The following is a 16,732-nucleotide window of genomic DNA, read 5'->3' on the forward strand; positions in this document are numbered from 1 at the left end:
CACACAGATTGGGAGAAAAAATTTGCAACACACACATCTCCCATCCAACTACTAACCAGGCCCGACCCTGCTTAGTTTCTGAGATGAGATAAGATTGAGCGCATTCAGGGTGGTAGGGCCAGTAGAGGTAACACACATCTGATAAATGACTATTCTCTAAGATATACAAAGAACTCTTAAAATTCAGCAATAAGAGAACAAATGAGCTGATTTAAAAAATGGGCCATGGTGCACCAGGATGGCTTATTCATTTCAGCTTCCAACTCTCAATTTCAGCTCAGGTCTTGATCTCAGGGTGATGAGTTAAAGCCCCACATTGGGCTCCACATTGGTCATGAAGCCTACTTTAAGAAAGACTGGGCCAAAGACCTTATCAAAGAAGATCTATGAATGGCAAATAAACATTTGAAAAGATGCTCTACATGATATGTCATCAGGGAAATGCAAATTAAAACAGTAAGATACCACTATACCACTATATTAGAATAGCCAAAATGCAGAACACTTGACAACGCCAAATACTGATGACTATGTGGAGCAATGAAGGCTCTCATTTATTGCTATTAGAAATTAAAAATGATGCAGCCACTTTGAAAGACTGGCAGTTTCTTACAAAACTACCAGTTTTACCATATGATCCAGCAATCACACTCCTTGATATTTACCCAGAGGAGTTGAAAACTTAATGTCTGTACAAAAGCCTGCACATGGATGTTTAAAGGAGCTTTATTCATAATTGCTAAAAGCTGGAGGCAATTAAGATGTCTTTCAATATTTCAATACATGAATGAATAAAGAAACCTTGGTATATCCAGACAATAGAATATTATTCAGCACTACAAAGAAATTAACTATCAAGCCATAAAAAGACAAAGAGAAATTTTAAATACATATTACTGGGTAAAAGAAGTCAATCTGAAAATTTTATGTACTGTATGATTCCAATGATATGACATTCTGGAAAAGGCAAAATACGGAAATAGTAAAAATATCAGTGGTTACCAAGGGATGGATGAGGGATGAATTGGCAGAGTATGGAGGATTATTAGGGCAGTGAAAATACTCTTTATAATACCATACTGATGGATACATATCATTATACACTTGTCTAAGCCAATAGAATGTATAAGACCAAGAGTGAATTCTAATGTAAATTATGTACTTTGGGTATTTATGATGTGTCAATGCAGGTTCATCAACTGTAACAAATGTACTACTCTGGTGGGGAATGTTGATAATGGGAGAGGCTATCCATGTGTGAGGGCAAGAGGTATATGGAAAATCTCCATATCTGCCCCTCAATTCTTCTGTGAACCTTAAGCTGCTCTTAGGAAAAAAAATAGTCGGGGCAACTGAGTGGCTCAATCAGTCAAGCACCTGACTTCGGCTCAGGTCATGATCTCATGGTTTGTGATTTCAAGCCCGGCATCAGGCTCCATGCTGACAGCTCAGAGCCTGGAGCCTGCTTCAGATTCTGTGTCTCCCTTTCTCTCTGTCCCTCCCATGCTCATGTGCAGTCTCTGTCTCTCAATAATAAATAAAAGTGTTAAAAAAAATCTTAAAAAAAAAAAGAAAAAAAACAGTCTTGGGGAGCCTGGGTAGCTCAGTTGGTTGGGTGTCTGACTTCAGCTCAGGTCATGATCTCATGGGTTGTGAGTTCAAGCCTCGCATCGGGCTCTGTGCTAACAACTCAGAGACTGAAGCCTGCTTCGGATTCTGTGTCCCTCTCTCACTCTGCTCCTCCTGTGCTCATGCTCGGTCTGTCTCTCTCAAGAATAAATAAAACATTAAAAAAAAATTTTAAGTCTCAATTTTTTAATTTTTCAATGTTTTGTTTATTTCTGAGAGACAGGGAGAGAAAGCATGAGCAGGGGAGGGTCAGAGAAAGAGGGAGACACGGAATCAGAAGAGACAGGCTCCAGGCTCTGAGCTAGCTGTCAGCACAGAGCCAGACACAAGGCTCAATCGAACCCATGGACCGTGAGGTCATGATCTGAGCTGAAGTTGGACACTTAGCCGACTGGGCCACCCAGGTGCCTGTTAAAGTCTTAATTTAAAAAAGTACAGCTGCTGGAACGCCTGGGTGATGCAGTCGGTTAAGGGCCTGACTCTTGGTTTTGGCTCAAGTCATGATCTCATGGTTCATGAGTTCAAGCCCTGCATCGGACTCCACTCTGGCAGCATGGAGCCTGCCTGGAATTCTCTCTCTCCCTTTCTCTCTGCCCCTTCGCTGCTCTCTCTGTCTCTCAAAATAAATAACCCTAACCTTTTTAAAATACAGGTGCAAAAAAAAAATCATGAAGGATAGAGCTAATGGGTATGGGATCCAAAGCACAGGAAAAGGGTTAACCTTTGAACAGGAAGAAGGAGATTTTCCACTAAATCAGGAAGCAAGAGGGTAGACAGGTACCTATTTTACTAAGAACTTCAATATTACATAATTGTAATTGTAATTGTGGTGGCACAATGGTAGGAGTCACACTGTGATTTAAAAAGTTACTTGATAAATTATAGTTAAAACTGGTCAGTGCTCACTTTGGCAGCACGTATACTATAATTAGAATGATAGAGAGAATATTAGCATGGCCCCTGCATAAGGATGACAAATTTGTGAAGCATTCCATGTTTAAGAAAAGAAAGAAAAACTAGTTAAAATGGTAACTTTTTGTATTATATATAGCTTAACACAATAAAAAACTACAAAACCTACTTGATTACTACTCATTTTCCACATTCTAATAGCACTGACCATTACATTTCATGGCTAGCTCAAGTTCAGCTTTTACCTCATTAACTACTCTAGATCTCACATAAGAGAAGTCCTATTTAAAAGTTCTTGTGACCAGGACGCCTAGGTGGCTCAGCTGGCTAAGCAATGGACTCTTCCTTTTGGCTCAGGTTCATGACTTCAGGGTTTATGGAATAGAGCCCTTCCATGCTGACAGCATGGAACCTGCTTGGGATTCTCTCCCTCTCTTTCTGTCCCTCCCCACAACTCTCTTGCTTGCTCTCTTTCAAAATAAATAAATATTTAAACCTTCCTGTGGCCAAGGGAAGATGCAGGAGTAGGAGGATCTTGAGCTCACCTTGTCCCATAGACACATTAAGGCAGCCATTACATGCATTGCAAATTCATTCTGAAAATGACCTGAAGACCAGCAGAACAGATCTTCCATTGCTAGTCATACATAGAAGACCACATCAAAAAGGGTAGGAGGAATGGAGATGTGGTTGGAAACCAAACCCCCAGTAAAACTGACCATGAATATTAGAGACATCATCAGCACAGGGGAGCAAGGCAATTAATCAGATCCCACACCAGGTACCCCTGGATCTGGAGGCCTGCACTGGGGAAGACGGGTCTCCATACATCCTGCTTTGAAAATAAGTGGGGCTTAACTCTGGGAGAGCAAGAAGGAAATAGGAAAAGGAAAATGAATCCCTGTCCTCAAAGAGCAGCACACTAAATAACTTAGCCTGAAATTCAGAAGCAGTAGTTTGAAAAGTACCTGGGGTAGGGGCGCCTGGGTGGCTTAGTCGGTTAAGCGTCCGACTTTCGCTTAGGTCATGATCTCACGGTTCGTGGGTTCGAGCCCCGCGTCGGGCTCTGTGCTGACTGCCAGCTCAGAGCCTGGAGCCTGTTTCAGTCTGTGACTCCCTCTCTCTCTGACCCTCCCCTGTTCATACTGTCTCTCTCTCTCTCTCTCCTAGAAATAAATAAAACATTAAAGAAAAAGAATAAAAATGGGTAGTAGTGAGTATATTATTTGTTTTTAAGTGGATATTTTTAAATCACTTAAGGGTGCTCAACATTATTTTTATTATTTAAAAGTGGTTTGGCAACATGTAGTAGAAACCTCCATAAGAGTGTCTTAAACAAATTCGTTTTTTTCCCCTTCNCAGCTCAGAGCCTGGAGCCTGTTTCAGTCTGTGACTCCCTCTCTCTCTGACCCTCCCCTGCTCACGCTGTCTCTCTCTCTCTCTAGAAATAAATAAAAACCTTAAAAAAAAAACAAAAAGAAAAAAAAAAGAAAAATACCTGGGGTATACATGAAGGAAAATTATTCACCAATTTTAGGACATGTGCTGGAGGGGCAGGAATCTGCAGACTTCTCCGGGAATAAAAGTGTTGGTGGACACCATTTATCTTTGCCCATCCCTAGCCTACACACTCAGACACTTGTGGGAGCCAGTTCATACACTCTCCATCTACCTTGTTAGTGCCATATGTCTGGCTCTGGTATTCTTTGGTAAACCTGCCCCACTCAACACACACACCGCAGCAAGTGCCCCTGCAAAGTGGCTCCTGCCCCACACCACACTTGGCAAGCAGCCCCAGTTGGAACTGGCACCCCTCCAAAATGAATCTTGTCCTGGGGTGAAGAGAAAACAACCACATACAACAGCATGCCTGCAGTTCCTAAAGGTGGGCCTCTTAGCTGACTGCCAGCACCAGCACTACCCTTCCCTGCATCTGCAGCTATTGCAGCATCTAGTTGTAAACAACCAGGTTTAGGGCCAGACCCACCCACCAACAAGCCCATGAGGGCAGCAGCAGGGCCTCTCAACAGTGTAGGAAGCAAACCCTGCCCAGTACACCTGCAGTAGGTGAAACAGGTCATTGAAGACAGTTGGGATGAGGGCCAGCCTCACCCACCACCATGCCCATAGGAATCACAGCTCATCCACAACAGGAGGACACATATAGCTCATACAGGGAGCACTTGGTTCTGATGTACAGGGATGATTGTGCTACAGGGCACCATGAGGCCTCTTCTATACAAGGCCACTACTATCAACACCAGGAAAAAGACTAGAAGATGTAAGTGACCTACCCACAAAGAAATAAACACAGAGAAACAGAAAAGATGAAGAGACAGAAGAATGTGTCCCAAATAAAAGAACAAGCCAAAATCACAGAAAAAGAGGTAATCAAAATGGGCATAAGCAATATGCCGATAAAGAGTTCAAAGTAATGGTCATAAAAGTACTTGTTGGGGGTGCCTGGGTGGCTCAGTCAGTTAAGCGTCCAACTTCGGCTCAGGCCATGATCTCACAGTTCATGGGTTTGAGCCCCGCGTCAGGCTCTGTGCTGACAGCCAGCTCAGAGCTTGGAGCCTGCTTCGGATTCTGTGTCTCCCTCTCTAACTGACCCTCCCCTGCTCACGCTGTCTCTCTCTGTCTCTCTCTCAGAAATAAATAAAACATTAAAAAAAAAGTACTCACTGGACTTGAGAAGAAGATGGATGAACTCAGAAAGAACTTCAGAAAAGAGAAAAAAAATTATCGAAAAGAACCAGACAGAGCTGAAGAACACAATAACTGAATTGAAAAATACATTAAAGGCAATAAACAGCACACTTGGAGACACAGGAGAATGGTTCAGCAATCTGGAAGACAGGATAATAGAAAGAAACAAAGCTGAACAGCATAAAGATAAAAGAATAATAAGAAAAAGAGAAGAGCTTGGGGTACCTGGCTGGCTCAGTTGAAAGAGCATGCAACCCTTGATCTCAGGGTCATGAATTCAACCCACCCGTTGTTTTACTTAAAAATAATTTTTTTTTTTAAAAAAAAGAGAGAGCAACATAAGGGACCTCTATGATATCATCAACTGTAATAATATTTGCATTACACAGATCCCAGAAGGAGAAGAAAGAAGGGGGTAGAAAAAAATTATTTGAAGAAAAAATAGCTGAAAACTTTCTAATTTGGGGAAGGAAACCAACATCCAGGTCCAGAAAGCCAGAAAGCCCAAAACAAAATGAATCCAAGTAGGTCTACACAAAAACACATGATAATTAATATGGCAGAAATCAATAACAGAGAATTTTATTTTTTTAATTTTTTTAATGTTTTATTTATTTCTGAGAGAGAGACAGTGTGAGCAGGGGAGGGTCAGAGAGAGAGAGATACAGAATCTGAAACAGGCTCCAGGCTCTGAGCTAGCTGTCAGCACAGAGCCCGACGTGGGGCTCGAACCCACGAACCGCAAGATCATGAACTGAGCTGAAGTCAGATGCTTAACTGACTGAGCCACTCAGGCGCCCCAATAATAGAGAATTTTAAAAGCAGCAAGAGGAAACAGTTACATACTAGGGAAACCCAGTAAGGTCACCAGCTGCTTTTTTCAGCAGAAACTTTGCAGACCAGTAGGGAGAGTGCCATGATATAGTCAAACTGTTGAAAGAAAAAACTAGCAACCAAAAATACTCTACTGGGTAGGGTTATCAATAGAATTGAAGAGCAGACAAAGAGTTTCTAAGACAGGGGCACCTGGGTGGCTCAGTCGGTTAAGCATCTGACTTTGGCTTACGTCATGATCTCACAATTCGTGAGTTCGAGTCCCACATCAGGCTCTGTGCTGGCAGCTCAGAGCCTGGAGCCTGCTTTTGATTCTGTGTCTCCCTCTCTCTCTCTGCCCCAAACCCACTCACACTCTGTCTCTGTCTCTATAAAAAATAAACATTAAAAAAGAGTTTCCAAGACAAAAAAAAAAAGTTAACGAGTTTCATCAACACTAAACCAAACTTAGAGTTAATGATAAGGGCATTCTTTATTTTTTAAAAGTTTGTTTGAGAGAGAGAGAGCAGGGGAGGTGCAGAGAGAGAGGAACAGAAAAAGAATCCCAAGCAGGCTGTGCAGAGCCCAGTACAGGGTTCAAACTCACAAACAGTGAGATCATGAAGGGGCATTCTTTAAGTGGAGAAAGGCCAAAACTAGAAGAAAATTATGAAATGAGGACATTTCAAATGTGAAAGCAAAAATGCAGTAGAGGCAGTAGATTAATCACTTATAAAGCCAGCATGGAAGTTAAAACACAAAAGAAGTAAAATCAACTATATCTACAAAAATTAGTCAAGGGATACACAAAATCTTAAAAAAAAAAAAAAAAGATAACACAGGATGCCATAATCCAACCACAAGGAAAGAGAAGAAGGAAAAGAACAAAGAAGAACTACAAAAACAACCAGAAAAAAATAACAAAATGGCACTACGTACATACCTATCAGTAATTACTCTAGCTGAACTAAACGCTCTAATCAAAAAACATATCATGGGACACTTGGGTGGCTCAGTCAGTTAAGCATCTGACTCTTTAAAAAATGTTTTTCTTTAATGTTTATTCATTTTTGAGAGAGAAACAGAGCGTGAGCAGGGGAGGGGACATAGAATCTGAAGCAGGCTCCAGGCTCTGAGCTGTCAGCACAGAGCCCAAAGCAGGGCTCAAACCCTTGAACCAACCCTCAAACCTGATCATGACATGAGCCTAAGTCAGACGCTTAACTCACTGAGCCACCCAGGTGCCCCAAGTGTCTGACTGTTGATTTTGGCTGAGGTCAGGATCTCAGGATTGTGATATCGAGCTCTGCGTTTGGGCTCTGTGCTGGGAGGGGAGTCTGTTTAAGATTCTCTCTCTCCCTCTCCCTCTCCCCCTTCCCCATTTGTATGTGCTCTCTTGTGCTCTCTCTCCTTCTCAAAAAAAAATATGGTGACTGAATGGATAAAAAAACAAGAACAACCTATGTGCTGCCTACAAGAGGCTCATTTCAGACCTAAAGAAAGACACATACTGAAAGTGAAGGAATGGAAAATGTATTCCATGAAAATGGAGGCAGGAAAAATAGCCAGGTATACTTATATCAGAAAAAACAGACTTAAACCAGAAGACTGTAGCAAGAGACAAAGGAAGGGCATTACATAATGATAAAGGGATAAATTTAACAAGAGAATATAACTATTGTAAATACACACCCAACATAGGAGCACCTAAACAAATGAGGCAAATAACAGATTTTTAAAGAAAACATTGACAATAATGCAATAATAGTAGGAGACTCTAACACACCCACTGACATCAATAGGTAGATCATGGAGACATAAAAATCAATAAAAAGAGTAGCTTTGAATAACACATTAGACCAGATAGACTTAACAGATATATGTAGGACACTGTACCCAAAAAACCCAGCTGAATATACATTCTTTTCAAGTGCACGTAGAACATTCTCTTAGATAGATTATAACTTAGGTTATAAAACAAGTCTCAAAATTTAAGAAGATTGGAATCATATTAGGCATCTTTTCAATCACAATGCAATGAAACCAGAAATCAATTACAAGAAAAAAACTAGAAAAAAACCACAAACACATGGGGCCTAAAACAACCAATGGGTCAACAAATAAATCAAAAAGAAAATTAAAGAATACATGAAGGCAATAAAAATGGAAAAAAAAACAGTCCAAAATCTTTGGAACACCACAAAAGCAGTCCTAAGACCTACATGTGAGACATGAAACCACATATCTAAAAGAAAATATACACAGTAATCTCCTGGACATTGGCCATAGCAACATATTGATATACATGTCTCCTCAGGCAAAGGAAATTAAATAAAAAATAAACTATTGGGACTATACCAAAATAAAAAGCTTTTGCATAGTGAAAGAAACCATCAACAAAACAAAAAGGTAACCTAACTGAATAAAAGATATTTGCAAATGATATATCTGATAAGGGGATAATATCTAAAATGTATAGAGAACTTATATAACACCAAAAAAACCCCAAATAATCCGATTAAAAAATGGGCAGAGAACCTGAACATTTTTCCAAAGAATACATACATGTGGCCAATAGACATATGAAAAGATGCTCCGTATCACTAATCATCACAGAAAAGCAAATCAAAACCAGAATGAGATATTGCCTCACACCTGTCAGAATGGCTTGAATCAAAAAGACAAGAAATGACAAGTGTTGGCAAAGATGTGAAGATAAGGGACCCTTGTGCACTGTTGGTGGGACATGTAAATTTGTGCAACCACTTTAGAAAACAGTATGGAGGTGCCTCAAAAAATTAATAATAAAAATCTCATATGATCCAAGAATTAGACTACTATTTATCCAAAGAAAATGAAAACATTAGAAAAGATATATGCATTTCCTATTTATTGCAGAGATATTTATAATAGCCAAAATATAGAAAGTAAGCCACATGTTCATCAATAGATGAATGGATATATAAGATATGACATATGGGGGGCCTGGGTGGCTCAGTCAGTTAAGCATCCGACTTCAGCTCAGGTCATGATCTCACGGTCGTGGGTTCGAGCCCCATGTTGGGCTCTGTGCTGACAGCCAGCTCAGAGCCTGGAGCCTGTTTCGGATTCTGTGTCTCCCTCTCTCTCTGACCCTCCCCTGCTCATGCTGTCTCTCTCTCTCTCTCTCTCAGAAATAAATAAAACATTAAAAAAAAGATATGACATGTATATACATTGTATATACATATGTACACACACACACACACACACACACACACCAAATTATTACTCAGCCATGAAAAAGAATGAAACTTTATCATTTGTAATAACATGGTTGGAACTGGAGGGTATTATGCTAAGTGAAATAAGTCAGACAGAGAAGGATAAATACCACGTGATTTCACTTATATGTGGAATCTACAAAACACACAAACAAACAAAAACAGACTCAGAAATACAGAGAACAGGGGCACGTAGGTGGCTCACTCAGTTAAGTGTCCGACTTTGGATCAGGTCATGACCTCACAGTTCATGGGTTCGAGCCCCATGTAGGCTCTGTGCTGACAGCTCACAGCCTGGAACCTACTTCAGATTTTCTGTCTCTCTCTCTTCCTGCCCCTCCCACACTTGCGCTCTGTCTCTCTCAAAAATAAACATCAAAAAAATTTTTTAAAAGAAATATAGAGTACAAACTGGTAGTTGCCAGAGGGAAGGGAGGATGGGGAAAATAGGTGAAGGAGATTCAGAGGAACAAACTTCCAGTTATAATAAATAAGTCACAGAAATGAAAAGTAGAGCATAGGGGATATAGTCAATAATACTGTAGTAACATTGTGTGATGATGGATGGTGAGCACTGAGTAATATATGGAATTGTGAAATCACTGTTGTATACCTGAAAACAACATTGTATATACAGTGTACTTAGATTATAAAAATATATAAATAAAAGTTCTTATGCCATTGAAAAAGATATATTATACTTCATCTATAGTTAACTTATCCCTACTTAATAAAATAAGCCAAAGATCTTACCATCTGAAATACATCAGAGCCTTCATCAAAATCTACCATGGCAAAAAATATCCTGTTGGTAAATGCATTGGAGTATCGCCAGGAGTTTGCCAAGATTTGGAATTCTTCATCAGCTTGCCTAGACACAATCAGATTTGTGAAGATAACACATACAACATTTTTAAAAGCAATCTAGTTTATCAGCAGTAAAACAGAGCCAAAGAAGCAATAGCAGTTTTTCCAAAGGGGAGAAATGTTTTAAGAGAGAAAGAGAGGGAAGAAAGAGAGAGGGAGAGGGAGAAGGAGAGAGAGAGAGAGAGAAACACAGTAGTTAAGGCTCTGCTGTCAGAGTTAGGGCAAACCTTGCAAAAAATTGCCCTTGTTTTGGCATGAGAAGAAGGCATATCCTAAGAGCTGGGGATATCAACAGAAAGTAGTTACTTGGCTCAGCTTCATACTTTGTGCCTGTTTCTTATTTCAAAGCTCTTTAAGTAGTCACTGGAAAAATACAGCTAATTGTACAATTTTTTTAATACTCTAAATTACTAAAGTGCTTAAAGACAAGGTTCAATTATTTCCAGAGAAAGTAGACTATACTAGTAATCCATTTTATAAATCTAATGTATAACATGCTAGTTAGTAAATAAAAATACATTCAAAGAAATTATTAGGGTGAAAGACAAGAATCTAGGGAATTGAGATTAATTGAAACCTCAAGTCATGTCTGACTTTTCCCTTATTACCCAAATGCTTTTAGTTTCCATGATCTGATATTCTTCATTTGTGATTATCTTTTAACTCCATCCCTTCTTATTTACTTTCATTGCCACCAGCTAAAGTCAGATCCTTAATATCAGACATTAGAATATTAAAATATTGACTCTAGTTTCTCCTTCTCCAATCCTTCTTACATTGCAATATACATCAGTCTTCCTAAATTACTACTTTCCTGAAACTCCTACTCTTCTCAGAAACCACTGTTGCTTTTCTACTATGTTAGAAGAGTCTCCAAGCTTTTGCAGGTCATTCAAGGTTTTTTATCATCTAGTTCTAATAAGGCATCTAGCTTTTATATAGCCTTACTACTAATCAATCTAAAACAGGATTTCTTAATTCCAGCACTTTATTTACCACTATCTCTGTACCCTTGCACACATCTTTATTTCTAACCAAAATATCCTACACTTCTATCTAAATCTGATCCATCTGTCTAGCCCAAATACAAATCCCTTCTTCTTCAGGCCAATCCCAATCTTCCTATTGTAAGTCCTTCTTGAAATCTTGTAGTTTTTATTATGTACATAATCTATTTGCTAGTTAATTATAAATTGCCTTATACTGCCAGCTAAATTTGCACTTGTGGAATTCATTTCCCTAGCCATATTATAAAGATAGGGCATCTTAACACTTCTCATCCTGATAGCACCAAATATATAGTATTATACACATTGCTGTTAATTTTTATTTTTGAATGATTTTAGGAAAATGTGAGCTAATATTAAATTTGGTATTACAGAAAGATACTAATAAACACTTAGCTTAATAAGAATGCATTAATTTGTATTTAATACAGAATTATGAAGGAGTTTGTGTTTGTTCCCTGATATTTTTATATACTATTGATTGCTGAGTGAAATGACTGCAAGCACCATGTCGGGCTCTGTGCTGACAGCTCAGAGCCTGAAGCCTGCTTCAGATTCTGTGTCACCCTCTCTCTGCCCCTCCCCTGCTCACACTATCTCTTCATCTCTATGAAAAATAAATAAAAAACATTTAAAATTTGTTTGAAAGAATAATTTTAGATTTTATGTTTATTCATAACATCTACTCAAATATAAATACTCTGGGACCAAATACCTTGACTATCTCCTAACTCTGGGGAGAAAATCCTTTAAGAAAAGTTAGCAAGTCTTGGGGTAACAGAACATATATATATATTTTTTAAATGTTATTATTTTATTTCTAGGAGAGAGAGAGAGAGACAGCGTGAGCAGGGGAGGGTCAGAGAGAGAGGGAGTCACAGACCGAAACAGGCTCCAGGCTCCGAGCTGGCAGTCAGCACAGAGCCCGACGCGGGGCTCGAACCCACGAACCGTGAGATCATGACCTAAGCGAAAGTCGGACGCTTAACCGACTAAGCCACCCAGGCGCCCCTAGAACATATATTCTTAAAAAAAACCTGTCTATTCCTTTACATTGGCCCAGGTTGTCAGAATTTGGAAAGCCTTCAAGATTTTATTAAATTAGTTCTTCACAGGGTAGCTTTGTCATTTCATTTAAAGTGAACTCCCGGACTACACATACTGATCTCAAATATAAGTTAAAAAAACACCAAAAACCCTAAGATTTTCTATTTTTTAGTACCATTTGTACTTTTGTTTAAAGAAATATAGTCCTTTTGTTTAAAGAAATATCAATCTTTGTTCCTAAGATCATTCAGAAACAGGAAAATAAAATCAATACACCACTGTTTGATGAAAGTTTAACTGAGATTTGTCTCAATATCCAAGGCTTATAATCATGACAAAATAATCTAGGAAAAAGAAAACATATCTAAATCATACATCTTTATTTTCTAAAAATGTACTATTATAATTCCAAATTTGCATGAAACAAACAGTACTCCATTAATAATTATCTCTAGCTTTGGGTAAGCCAGTTAAAAATTTTTGGAACTTGTTTCTTGATAAATGAGAGAATACTTGCTTAACTTACCTTCTAGGGTTGTTGTATAAATTAACAGTATGAAATTGAAAGCTCTTACAAATAATAAAGAACATCAATGCTATTAGCATACATTTATATAAGTTGACACCAATTTATAAGATGATTATTCAATTTTTATGTTATTCATATCATGGCTACCACAATACTTTATCTTTGTTCTTTGTTCCCCCCAATAATGTGGGAAACTAAGAAATTACCGTAAAAGGGTAGTAGTATTATGTGTTACTACAGACATCCTAAGTAAGATACAGACATTAATTTTTTATGTACCCACTGAAACAATTTGGTTCTTCTGGGATTGAGAAGTGGTCAAAATCTTATGTTATTTAATTTTAAAGTATAGTTGAAAGCTCATACTTGCACACAACACACTGTCTGTGAAGTTGGAGAGCAGTGAACATGACAATAACGGAGTAGTTTCTTGGTGGTGCTTTAACAAGGCGACGAAACTTGTCTCCATTCATTCTTATTACAGGTCTTTTATTGGTCCATTCCATCAGCTGACTAACCTTTTCTGATAACACCATCTAAAAAAAAGGGAGAAGCATAGTGTTAATGCTCTCAACTTGTCATTTGAAGTTCCTTTGAACTAGGCAACTTAAAACCAAGACTAACAAGCAGAGGTACGTAGGAAATGTGAGAGACATAAAAATAAAATCTGCTAATAGTGGCTGATTATGATAATTATTCTTAAAATTCAATTATTTCATAATGAGATTTAATAAGATACTACACTGTTGATGTGAATTACTTATTATTTACTAATAAATAAAATATAAAATCATAAAAGTTTTTATTTACCAAAGATTCCAAAGAATGTTGAGTTAAACCAACCAGCTATTTTTGTATGTTACTTCTCAAAACCAAACCAAAACAAAACACACCTAATTAAAAAAAACTGGAATAATTAAAATAATCTCAGAAACAAAGAATAAAATGGGAAGAATCACTCTACCTGATTTTAAAGTTTACTATATAGCTACAGTAAGCAAGGCAGGGTGGTACTGATAAAAGAATAGACACATAGACACATAGATCAATGGCACAGAAACAAGAACCCAAAAACAGACCTACAAAAGTAGATCCAACTGATTTTTCACACGGTACAAAAACAACTCAGTAAAGGAAGGACAGCCTCTTCAACAAACAGTGCTGGAGCAACTGGACATCCATAGAAAAAAATATGAACCTTGAACTAAACTTCACGCTGTATACAAAAAACTGTACTCAAACTGGATCACATGCTTTAATATAAAAATGAAAAGTAGGGGCGCCTGGGTGGCTCAGTCGCTTGAGCGTCTGACTGGCTCAGGTGATGATCTCAAAGTTCATGATTTCGAGCCCCACATAAGCTATTAGCACAGAGCCCACTTCAGATCCTCTATCTGCCTGCCTCTCTCTTTCTCTCTCTCTCTCTCTCTCTCTCAAAAATAAACATTTAAGGGGCGCCTGGGTGGCTTAGTTGGTTAAGCGTCCGACTTTCGCTTAGGTCATGATCTCGCGGTTCGTGGGTTCAAGCCCCGCGTCGGGCTCTGTGCTGATAGCTAGCTCAGAGCCTGGAGCCTGTTTCAGATTCTGTGTCTCCCTCTCTCTCTGACCCTCCTCTGCTCACGCTCTCTCTCTCTCTCTTCTAGAAATAAATAAAAATATTTTATAAAAATAAATATTTAAAAAATAATAAAGTTAAAAAAAATGAAAAGTATAAAAAATTTTAGGAAGAGGTGCCTGGGTGGCTCAGTTGGTTAAGCATCCAACTTGGCTCACGCCATGATCTCACAGTTCATGAGTTCAAGCCCCACATTGGGCTCTGTGCTGACAGATCGAAACCTGGAGCCTGCTTCAGATTCTGTGTCTCCCTCTCTCTCTCTGCCCCTCCCCTGCTCTTACTCTGTCTCTCTCTCTCAAAAAATAAATAAACATTAAAAAATTAAATATATTAGAAAAAATTAAAAAGGGGCACTTGGCTGGCTGAGTCAGTAGAGCATCCAGCTCCTGATCTTGCAGTTGTGAGTTCAAGTCCCATGTTGGACATAGAACTTACTGAAAAAAAAATTTAAGGAAAAAAGTAGGAGAAAACATTTAGGATCATGGGGTAGTTAAAAAGTTCTTAGACCTGAAACAAGAAAGCATGATAAAAAAGGAAAAAAAAAGATAAACTGGACCTCATCAAAATTAAAACTTTCTCCCTAGGAAATATCATGGTAAAGGATGAAAAGACAAGCTACGGAGTGGGAGAAAATATTTTCATACCATGTATTTGACAAAGGATTAGTAGGTACAATATACTTTTAAAAACTATCAAAATTCAACAGTGCCAATACCAAAAATCAAATAATTAAAAATGGGCAGAGAAGGGAGCCTGAGTGGCTCAGTCAGTAAGCCATCTGACTCTTGATTTCTGCTCAAGTCATGATCTCCCAGTTTGTGAGACAGAGCCCCGCGTCAAGCTCTGCACTGACAGCACAGATTCTGTTTGGGATTCTCTATCCCTCTCCACCCCTACCCTGTTCATGCTCACTCTCTCTCGAAATAAATGAATACTTTTTAAAAAATAGGCAGAGAACCTGAATAGACATTTTTACAAAGACATACAGATGGCCAATAAACAGAGGAAAAAAGGCTCAACATCACTAACCATCAGGGAAATGCAAATCAAAACCACAATGAGATATCACCTCACACCTGTCAGAATGGCTAGACTCTAATAGATAAGAAATAACAAGTGTTGGCAAGGATGTGGAGAAGGAACCTTGCGCAGTACTGATGATGAGAATATAAACTGGTGCAACCACTGTGAAAAAACATATGGAGGTCCTCAAAAAATTAAAAACAGAAATACCATATGATCCAGTAATTCCACTACTGGGTATTTATGCAAAGAAAACAAAAACACTAATTCAAAAAGATACATGCATCCCTATGTTTACTGTAGCATTATTTATAACAGCAAGATATGGAAACAACCTAATGTCGATAGATGTATGGATAATGAAGACATCTAAAAAATGTTGCTATGGCCTATGTTACAGACTTTACCGTCTGTGTTCTCTTCTAGGATTTTTATAGTTTCAGGTCTCATACTTAGGTCCTTAATCCATTTCATGTTTATTTTTGTGTATAATGCAAGGAGGTGGTCCAATTTTCCCAACACCCTTTGTTGAAGACACCGTCTTTTTCCCATTGCACATTCTTGCCTCCTTTGTTGAAGATCGACCATATAATCATGGGTTTGTTTCTGGGCTTCCTATCCTGTTCCATTGATCAATGTGTCTATTTTTCTGCCAGTGCCATACTGTTTTGATTACTACAGCTTTGTAGTATAACTTGAAGTCTGGAATTGTGATAACCTTCAGCTTTATTTTTCTTTTTAAAGATTGCTCTGGCCATTTGGGGCCTTTTGTGGCTCCATGCAAATATTAGGGCTGTTTGTTCTAGTTCTGTGATAAATGTTGTTGGCATTTTGATAGGGATTGCATTAAATGTGTAGTTGCTTTGTGTACTATGGACATTTTAACAACATTTGTTCTTCCAGTCTATATGCATGGAACATTGTTCCATTTGTTTGTGTCATCTCCAATTTCATTCATCAACGTTTTATAGTTTTTAAAGTACAGCTCCTGGACACTTCTTTTACTAGCCCTCTGTCTTTCTAGTATATGACTTTATAAGGGAATTTCTCTTCTCACATTAAGTTGAAAGCTTTCTTTTTTATTTTAATTTTTTAACTTATTTTTCATTTTTGAGAGAGAGTGCACGAACGGGGCAGATGGGCAGAGCGAGGAGAGAAGGAATCCCAACCAGGCTCCATGCTCAGTGAGGAGCTCGACACAGGGCTTGATCCCACAACCCTGGGATCATGACCCAAGCCGAAATCAGGAGTCAGATGCTCAACCAAATGAACCACTCAGGCGCCCTGAGTTGAAAGCATTCTTGATCAGTTTAAATCT

General features: G+C 38.5%; 1 protein-coding gene and 1 non-coding gene across 2 annotated transcripts in view; one reads left to right on the top strand and one right to left on the bottom strand.

The window, feature by feature from the left end:
* The window catches only part of MAGT1 (magnesium transporter 1), a 55,943-nt gene that overhangs the window by 31,520 nt on the left and 7,691 nt on the right, over positions 1-16,732 (bottom strand). Inside the window, exons 2-3 of the mRNA XM_039222727.1 lie at positions 13,143-13,312; positions 10,080-10,197 (exon numbers count right to left, since the gene is read on the bottom strand). Of these exons, the coding sequence (XP_039078658.1) occupies positions 10,080-10,197; positions 13,143-13,312 (288 nt within the window). The remainder of the gene's footprint in view (positions 1-10,079; positions 10,198-13,142; positions 13,313-16,732) is intronic.
* LOC120224494 lies at positions 2,528-2,630 on the top strand. The gene has a single exon (XR_005526579.1). It is a non-coding gene; the product is annotated as a U6 spliceosomal RNA (small nuclear RNA).

Source organism: Hyaena hyaena, unplaced genomic scaffold (genome assembly GCF_003009895.1).
Source record: "Hyaena hyaena isolate Hyena2069 unplaced genomic scaffold, ASM300989v1 scaffold_1181, whole genome shotgun sequence".
In the NCBI taxonomy this organism is placed as follows: domain Eukaryota; kingdom Metazoa; phylum Chordata; class Mammalia; order Carnivora; family Hyaenidae; genus Hyaena; species Hyaena hyaena.